Raw genomic sequence first — 9,776 nt, forward strand, 5'->3', positions numbered from 1 at the left:
TGTGATTCCGGGAGATATCCAGTCCCCGCCATGAGATTGGCAAGCCTCCGCGGTGCGCCCTCCCCATGGGTCTTTTATGGGCTCCCGAGCGCCCCGTTCTTTTTCACTTACTCATTCACCGCCTCTCTCCACGAGGGCCGCTCCATCCTCTCCCCTGACACATCCTGCGCCAGGGAGAAAGAGGCGGGCTATTTGAGGCAGGCGTATCCATCAGGCACTCGCTTAGCCAGCCCTGAGAAGTTGGCGGGCGGGTGATCGCGGCCACCGCGGGGGCGTGCCAGGGGTCTTCGTGCGGCTCTAGTCTTGCCGTACAACATGGCGGCGCTGTGGAGGGGGCGCCCACGCTTCCGATGCGAGCCTCGGCTGTACTGTACGGCACGGGCCCTGTCAGGTACGAGGGTCTCTGCGCCAACAATACGCAGCTCTTCGGAGCAGTTTTCTCGCTCCGGCTGCAAACGCTCGGGGGCAGGGCACGGGGGACTGGAATGGATTCTGGCCGGAGGAGCCTTAGGTGCACATTCAACGGGTGAAGCTTCATTGCATTCTTTCCCTGTTGAATTCCTGCAGGACCCAGCTGTACAATTCACAAGAGCGGTGCCGGTGGTGAAGGATAGTGGCGGAAACCCTGCTGGTGAAAGGCGATGGGGTTTTTTCCGTGGCAGGCGTGGGGCGAAGCCTGTGCAGCAGCAGCAGCAGCAGGAGTGGCTTGTCGCTCTCGGGAGAGGCGTGGAGGGGCTTTAACGCTGCTCGAGCGCCTTCCCTGGGAGGGAACTGCGGTCCAACCCTGTGCATGCTGACTCAGGAGCAAGCCGCAGTGCGTTCTGCGGGGCTTCTGCTCTGGTACCTGTGCATCAAAGAGCGCAGTTTTAAATCTCAGATGCACAGCGACTGATCGCAGACAGGGAATCCGGGGGGAGGCACTCTGCATGTGCTCCGAGGCATGTTGTTACCATTGTCACCCCAGTTGCAGTACCTGAGCACGAGTGCTCAAAATCAGCCCTGGGTCAGATGAAGTCCAAATGGGCCTACGTGTTAAGCTGGAGCCTGAAGTTTCTGCTGGCAAGGTTCACCTATTATTTTACCAAAAAGAGGGCTCTGACTTACCTTGGCAAGTTATCACGGTAGAAAAGATGGTCTCATGGAACCGCCCTTCTTGTTTCAGCTGACTTCAGTTTCCCTCTCAGATGGGTTTTTCTCTTTTTTTATGGCTGCCTTTTAAATAGTGGGCAATCAAATTGCTTCTCTGAACCGCCTGCCTGCCCCCTTAAACCCCAAAGAGGTTTAAAACTGGGCCATGTTTCAACAGCTTTTATTAGTTTGGTTTTACTTTCACACACATTGCTGGTGGACTGAACTCATTCACAAATGAACAGTGGCTGGGTACATTTCTTTGGCCTTTCCCAATACCTCAAAGGATGCCAGAATTTGAAGATTGTTTTCTGTCCCTGATCTGCTTTTGTAAGAAACCCATTATCTCCAGCCTGGAGCCGAAAGCTGGTTTATCTGAACTGAAGAGGAAATATAAAATGACGGATGGCCCTTATTTCAGATGCTGTGGCGCACCATTTAATAAACAGCACTGTTCCTGTCCCTCCAGTCTTTTATAGTCAGTCCTCCGAATGCTTAGTCCAAAGCCAATTGTACTGAGTTCAGTGCTAAATTAGTGGGCCTCAGACTGTGTCCTTTAATCTGTCAGTCTTAGCTAGATTTACAGAAGAAATAAAAAATAAAACACAGACACATTTGGTCAAGAGATACGAACGTACAAATCATGGAACCATAGATCTGTAAAAATCAATAATTCATGTTGATAGTGTGCTGCCATTTGTATACAAATAGAATCTCAGCTGAGGAGCAATACTTTTGTCAGAAATGCATGCACGTGATCAAGTTTTGTTGTGGCCACTCAGAAGTAATCTTAGCTTATGAATGTCTGCAGTAGCTGAATATTTTGGTAACTATTTCAAAAGAATATTCCTCCCTAGCCTCAGTGTGTTTTGAGCAATAAAGAAAAAAATGCATTAATGAGTCGACTGCTGCTAAAGAACAGTCACAAAAGCGCCGTTCTGGAGATGTCCTGAGAAAGCGAGCCTTCCTCTGAGCCACGGGTAATGCATTACAGCGTGCAATCATGTACGACCATCTCAGTTTAGGAACTGTCAACAGTAAGGCTGCTTCATGTGTTCAGAGGTGGCATACAGATTACGTCAATAAATATATTTAGCAAATATATCATTCCCATAGTGTTTGATGCATCTGTCGTCCTACGTCTTTCTCTCTAATTGTCCAGTCCTACAAACCTGGTACACCAAAGCCCCACTGATTTGACGCCTCCTTGGGAGTAAGCCTCATTGAACGTAACCGGGCTTACTCCTGAGGCAGCCTCTGCAGAATCAGGCCCAAACCCCAATGTACTTAGTAAGAGCTGCACAGGTTGTGCCCTAAATTATTCCTCCATCACCACACAGCCTTGGCTCATAATTTCAGAATGTTTTTTTAAGCCAAACTGAATTGTCCTTACCTCCTGGCAAGAAGCAGAATGGGGAGTCACAGGGACTTTCCGCTCCCCTGTTTGCCTTGGAGGAAGAAGGGAAAGAAATGTGCTGGCGTTTTGGCGGTGTGGTACAGAAGGTTATCTATGGCTTGTGAATGCAGTGTGGAGGAGAGGGAAGGGCTTGGTGGATTCTGACCTTTTCTGTGCTTGTCAGGAAAACTCTCCCAGCACTGTGCAGCCCTTCAATAAGCTGTAAGAGCTGAAATGGAAACCCGTTGCCGGTCCCAGTTTGGCAGATAATTTGGTGAACAAAAGGCACGTACAAAAATCTTTCCTCACAAAGGATTTACAGGCCTGTTTGCTCCACATGCAGGCTACAAGAATGGAGGAATATCAGACTACTTGTTTGTTGTTTTCCCCCATGCATTCCTAAGGGAGGTTCCTAGCAGCTTTTAGACTATGCATAAACTGTCTCTGTTCTAAGTTACGATGCAAACATTCTCCTGATGGTCAGTTTGGAAGTTCTAGATCTGGTCACCCAGTGCTTTTTTTAAAAAGTTGACTTTGATTCTTAGATCGCTTTGCTTTTAATAGTTGCAATTTTCTTTTTGCGTTCTGGAGTATTTCTGCTTAGGGTGCGTGGTAAATGCAGAGATAACATTCTGTACTGTCACAACCGCCTTGGTAACTGCAACGGCCTTGTGACATAAATATCCATGTGACTTGTGTATCGGTCTGTTCAGTCTGCTGATAAACAGCACAGCAACAAAGTAGAGGCTGCTGCTCCTTGGCTGCAGTGGCCTAGTGACAATTCTCTATGTTGTTCTCATTGCCACTGCAGGTGCAAAAGCATTCGCAGTATCAACAGTTGAGCAGTGGATTCCTGTCCACTTCAGCCGCTTTGCAACTTCCCTTCCCCTTTCCTTTCCAGGCAGTCTGGAGAAAACCTGCCTGCACCATTCCCCTTATATTTCTGTAACGAAAAGGGCTAGAGACTTTTGTTTTTTGTTTTTAATGAAAGCTAGGAATTCAAAGTAACTAGTAGGTTGTGGCAATAAATCATCATAATTTGATTTCTCTGTAGTGCAGTAGGATTTGAAAGAAGACCTGCAGTGGCACAGTGGGAAAATATCTGCCCAAAGAAGCTTGTGGAAGGAAAATGGTCATGATGTGGATGGGAACTTTGAAACAGTGCAGCTTCCTGTCTAGATAGGAAGTCCTGTTTTGGACTGTGTAATTTCAGAACGGACTGTAGCAAAACAGTTTGGGAAAGACTGAAGCAAAGCAGGGGAAAACCTAGAAAGTGGACCATTAGAGGACAATGTTGTGTGGATGTTCTGCTTTCAGTGGGTTGGGCTCTTAGGGCTTGTTCAGACTGGACTATGATTCCATTCTTTCAGTTTGTCAAGAGATAAGTACAGCTATCATGTGAATAATAGTTTGTGAAACCTCTTGGATCTTACTTGATATGGTTCAGGCATAATGGCAAGTCATGGTTTGTTGTTGCATGTGGGAGCCAGTGGGATTCTTGGCCTCACGTGCTTTCCTCCTGCATACTGGCACAATACTGCATGCTCCTTGCTAAGCAAACACTTTCTCATTACAGGCAAACCAGATTTTGTCATTGGGTGTGTGTTAAGTGCTGGCAAGTTTCTTCTGACTTATGGCACCCCTATGAATTAATGACCTCCAAAATATTCTGTCATTAACAGTCTTGCTCAGGTCTTGCAAACTGAGGGTCGTGGCTTCCTTGAATAAATCAATCCATCTTATGTTGGCTATCTTCATCTTTTCCTAGCATTATTGTCTCTTTCCCAGTAAATCATGTCTTCTCATAATGTTACCAAAGTATGATAGCCTCAGTTTTTAGCTTCTAGGAAGAGTTCAAGCATTGGCATTATGGTCAACAAACTTTGGTTTCCTCTCTTCATATCAAGCCAGAGTTTGGAATTTTGGTTTGGGCTGCAATAAAACAAGCAGTAACTTGTGGTTCAGATGTAAAGGCAAATTTCATTGTTGCCATGAACATGGAAGTGTTTCCTAATTGTGTCACATCTGAGGAGGTGTACAGGAATGCGAGCACCTTCATGTAATGATAGAAAAGAGCAAGAGTCCAGTAGCACCTTAAAGACTAACAAAATATGTGGCAGGGTAGGAGCTTTCCTGAGTCATTGCTCACTTCTTCAGATACAGCTAGAGTGTCTGAAATATGAAATCAAATAGATCTGAAATCACTCCACTTTCCAATAAATAGGATAGATGGACTCCCACTCTAGCTGTATCTGAAGAAGTGAGCAATGACTCAGGAAAGCTCCTACCCTGCCACATATTTTGTTAGTCTTTAAGGTGCTACTGGACTCTTGCTCTTTTCTACTGCTACCCATCTTGATCTATCTTCACATAAGGACAAACTGTGGCGGATCATTATCTTTGAACTTTGGCAGGTCAGGGTAGAATTCTGCGTCTTCATGCAAGGAAAGCAACATATTGCTTGCTATGGGGTATTAAGTGTCTTGGTCTGTTTCTTTTTAATCCTGTATCTTTTATTTGAAAGTACACAAAGTCCCCACAGAGACTGAACAATACAGAAGAATATTCTGCCATGCAGATTGATGGTGGCATATGCATGGGAATATTAATGACAGAAGAGGAATTACAGAGGAAGGAGATCTTAGGCAAATAAAACATTTATTCCTATAAAAGATTTATACCCTGGCTGTACATTTAAAATAAATGTCTGAGGCTGTTTACAAGTTATTAAATCGCATTGTATCATTTAGAGAGATTAAAATACAAAAGGACCGTTAGAATTGAAACCCAAAAAGCAGCAGTTTAACGTTATTATAAGGCAATCAGAATGACAGCTCACCCACAGTGTTAAATGATAGTTTACTTATGGCATGCATTATGGATACTATTTATGAGATGAAGCTAAAATGGAATTCAGGCAACCCCATTATAGGTATATTTGATCAGCAGTTGCATGGAGTCTGATTCTTTTTCCCTTTTGGAAGGGGTGGATTCTAAGCCAGTGATGGCGAACCTTTTAGAGACCGAGTGCCCAAACTGTGACCCAAAACCCACTTATTTATCGCAAAGTGCCAACACAGCAATCTAACCTGAATACTGAGGTTTTACTTTAGAAAAAACAACTCATACATTAACTTGATGATCCAAACAAAGTAAGGAAAGCAATCCCAAATGCTTTCATTTACTTAAAATTATTTGGCAGAGAATTCGACAATTTAATGATGGTCTGGGCCTGGCTGGGGCGATGGCGCGCGTGCCCACAGAGAGGGTTCTGAGTACCACCTCTGGCACCCGTGCCATAGGTTCGCCACCACTGTTCTAAGCAAAGAAAGAAGAGCTTTCTCTGCTCCGGAATGCACCCCTTCTTCAGTAGCTTCCATTCTGCAGGGGTAAAAGATACTTGAAACAACCGATAGGGAAGGTGGTCTGGAGCAGGGAAAATGTCAGGTGGGGAGAAAGGTTACATCCTTCTATCCTTCCCCCACCATTGTGCTAGTATAAATTCCTTTCTCCAAGAACAGGGCATCATGCTTTGATTTGTTAAAGGTTGCTAGACTCCAAGAAAAGGCTATCTAGTATGACCCGAAATCCCTAGCAGCTCCGGTTAAAGGATTTCCGCTTCAGGTATTGAGAAAGAGAGCTATAGTGTGAGGAGCACTGAGCTAGCTGGACTAGTGCCGTGATCCTGTGTCAGGCAGCTTCATTGTTGTTGTTCAGCTGCAGTCGAGTCCGACTCTTCGTGACCCCATGGACCACATCACGCCAGGCCCTCCTGTCTTCCGCCATCCTCTGGAGTTTGCTCAACTTCATGTTTGTTGCATCTATGACACTGTCTAACCATCTCATCCTTTGCCGTCCCCGCCTTCTTTGACCTTCAATCTTTCCCAGCATCAGGGTCTTCTCCAGTGAGTTCTCCCTTCTCATTTGGTGGCCAAAGTATTTGAGCTTCAGTTTCATTATCTGGCCTTCCAGGGAACAGTCAGGGTTGATTTCCTTTAGGATTGATTGATTTGATCTCCTTGCAGTCCAAGGGACTCTCAAGAGTCTTCTCCAGCACCATCATTCGGAAGCATCTATTCTTTGGTGCTTGGCCTTCCTTATGGTCCAACTCTCGTAGCTATATATTACTACTGGGAATACCATCACTTGCCTTTGACTATGCAGACTTTCATTGGCAGGGTGATGTCTCTACATTTTATTATGCTGTCTAGATTTGCCATAGCTTTCCTCCCAAGGAGCAGGCGTCTCTTAATTGCATGGCTCCAGTCACCGTATCTGGTTCTAACTGTCGCCTCTTGACCCTTGTACAGGTTTCTCAGGAGACATGTGAGGTGGTCTGGTACTCCCATCTCTTTAAGGACTTGCCACAGTTTGTTGTGGTCTACACAATCAAAGGCTTTAGTGTAGTCAATGAAGCAGAAGTAGAGGGGTTTTTTGGTACTCCCCCTGCTTTCTCCGTAATCCAGCGAATGTTGGCAATTTGATCTCTCGTTCAAAACACAGCTTGTACTTCTGGCAGTTCTCTATCTACATACTGCTGGCTTGAAGGATCTTGAGCATGACCTTGCTAGTGTGTGATATGAGTGCAATTGTGCGATAGCTTGAACAATCCTTGGCATTGCCCTTCTTTGGGATGGGAATGTAAACTGACCTTTTCCAATCCTGTGTCCACTGTTGCGTTTTCTAAATTTGCTGGCATATGGAGTGCAGCTTCATATGTTCAAGCAAATACTGCATGTTTAGATCCCTAGCCATCTGTCACTTTCTTTTTTGGTAATGTTCTTTTTCCCCCCCTTGCAGGGAAGTACGAATATGATCTGCTAGTTGTTGGAGGAGGATCTGGCGGCCTTGCTTGCGCGAAAGAAGGTTTGTGTGTTTTCATTTAATTATATCCCTCTTTTCTCCCTAATGGGAATCAACAACGATTTAGACTATAGTTCTCCCCCACTCCATTTCCTCACAACAGCAACCCTGCAAGGTAGGCTAGGCTGAAAGTCACCCAGCAAGCTTCCATTGGTAGAGCAAGGCTAGGCTGCCTGTGAACAATGAAGGTCCAGACCAGAACTCCCCAGAAGGAACAACGTCACACATCTAGCCATTCCCATCTATAGTGCGGGGGGGGGTGTGTCTGTTTTTTGACAAAGATGGAACGCTTACAGGCGAGAAGAGGTCAACCCTCATCATTTCCCCGGCTTTCTTTCTTTTCTTCTGTTCTGGCTCACTGCCGGTGTTGAAGCCAGGCTGGGAGAAAAATCTTTAAAGCAGCAGAATGCAGCAAGGTATGGAGAGAGGGCAGAATCGCGGGACGGTGTTTTGTTTTGTTTCTGAACCAACAAAGACGACCACCACCCTTTCGTGTAGGAATATCATAATAAGACCTCTCCTTGCTCCTAACGAGTCAACGGCATAACGAGTCAACGGCCTTTTCCAGATGCAGAGTTTTGCAAGTGGCAGTGTGCCTGATACCCACGATCTGCACAGATTGTGTATCACTGCGTTGCCATAGGTGCCAGCCCAAACTGGACAGCAGAATCAGTGTGGATGATGACGCTGAAGTCTGCCAGACTGCATTGCTAAACTACCGCATTCTTCCTAGGGCTGCTGTAACTCCACCCTCCCTTTTCTGTTTTCTGTATTTGATGTTTTCTGTTTTCTGTATTTGCATACCCAGCTAGATGTGCAAATGTCACAAACAAACCCAAGTTGGTTCATAACAAGCCCAAATGTGGTTTGATGTTTGATGTTTTCTGTTTTCTGTATTTGCATACCCAGCTAGATATGCAAATGTCACAAACAAACCCAAGTTGGTTCATAGCAAGCCCAAATGTGGTTTATAGTCTGCCCACTCCCTGCCCACTCTCTCTTCTGGCCTGCTGTGCTAATGACAAATACTTCTTGGTTCAATCTAATTTGCTGTGGCATTTCAGAACACTGGGATTTTGTTTCTTAATCACTTTGATTCTGATTGAGCTGTGGCTTAGAATCCCTGTTAATTGGAAATAAACCCCAGTTTTATTCTGGATATAAGGTTTTGTGTACACGTGAAAGCTTATACCCACAATAAAGCTTTGTTGGTCTTAAAGTTCCCCCCAGACTCGACGTTTGTTCTGGTGCTTCAGGCCAACATGGCTAGGAAATCTTCAGCCACGCTCCGTGCCACAAGAACCAATGTGGTGTAGTGGCTAGCGCATTGGACGAGGATTGGGCATTGCCAGGTCCAATTCCCTTCTCATCCATAAAAGTCACTTGGGCAGGGGTCATTTCCTGCAGGAGCGTACAGGAGCAGAGCTCCGGCAGTAAAGAGCCCAGGGGGCGGGCACATGCAACAAGCCCCAACACCTGCTCCCAGCAGCCCTCAGTCAGAGCAAGAAGCAGCCAGGTAAGTTGCAGAGCCCCCCCCCCCATCTCCCCGGCCCAAAACAGTCCAGTGGCACCTTTAAGACTCAAATTTTATTCAGGTAAAAGCTCTCCCTCCTCTGCAAGGACAGATCTGCACATCCCCTCCCAATAGCTAGCAATCCAAAACAGTCCAGTGGAGCCTGAGCGATGGGTGTTGTCTTCTGACACACTTCCAGTGATATCAGGGGGTGTGGCATATGCAAATAAATTATGCTAATGAGTTATGGTAATGAGCTCCTGCACCTCTTTTTCTACAAAATGACCCCTGCTGGCATAACATTTCAGTGAGAGATATGTTCACACTCCCAAAGGTTTCCGGATAATTGTGACAACTCCTGAGCTGGGGTGTGTGTGTGCGCGCTATTTCTGAGAATGCCTGACAGTTCTGGAAAGTTTCTCAATGAAGGGAGTGTGTAACTTTTTATGTTCCCTCTTAGACTTGGCTTCCTTGACTTTTTGGCTTAATATGATAAGGCAAGAAAAGTTCAGGTCCCCAAGTGGTAATCCCCCCCCCCCGGTGAGTCCAGCTCAGTTTGGAAACAAGGTGGCTGTCTTAGACTACGTGGATCCTTCTCCGAAAGGTACAAAGTCATCCAAATGCAAATCATTGCTTATTTCAAACTTTTTTTTTACTTTAAAGACAAAGCATACATAAAAGAAGGGAAATTATTCTAATGCCTGTCGTATTTGTATCCAAGGACATCCACAGCCTGCTGAGCTTCAAGGCTGAGAGGCTATCAGCAAGGCAGCGAAACAGGATCACTGGGGACTTTGGGCATCCTTGGGGGATTCTCCAGGGCTGTGTGGAAAAAAAATATGACTTTGTAAGATAGTTTAGGAAATGACCAAAACT

General features: G+C 45.7%; 1 protein-coding gene across 2 annotated transcripts in view; it reads left to right on the forward strand.

Moving 5' to 3' along the window:
* The first annotated feature begins 306 nt into the window (after positions 1-306).
* TXNRD2 (thioredoxin reductase 2) overlaps positions 307-9,776 on the forward strand; it is a 72,146-nt gene continuing 62,676 nt past the window's right edge. For both annotated transcript variants that reach the window (XM_015410115.1, XM_015410116.1), the window contains exons 1-3: positions 307-391; positions 7,325-7,390; positions 9,448-9,504. In XM_015410115.1, the coding sequence (XP_015265601.1) occupies positions 316-391; positions 7,325-7,390; positions 9,448-9,504 (199 nt within the window). In that variant the 5' untranslated portion in view covers positions 307-315. The remainder of the gene's footprint in view (positions 392-7,324; positions 7,391-9,447; positions 9,505-9,776) is intronic.

The sequence above is a fragment of the Gekko japonicus genome, unplaced genomic scaffold (assembly GCF_001447785.1).
Source record: "Gekko japonicus isolate JY-2015 unplaced genomic scaffold, Gekko_japonicus_V1.1 scaffold490, whole genome shotgun sequence".
NCBI classification, from domain to species: domain Eukaryota; kingdom Metazoa; phylum Chordata; class Lepidosauria; order Squamata; family Gekkonidae; genus Gekko; species Gekko japonicus.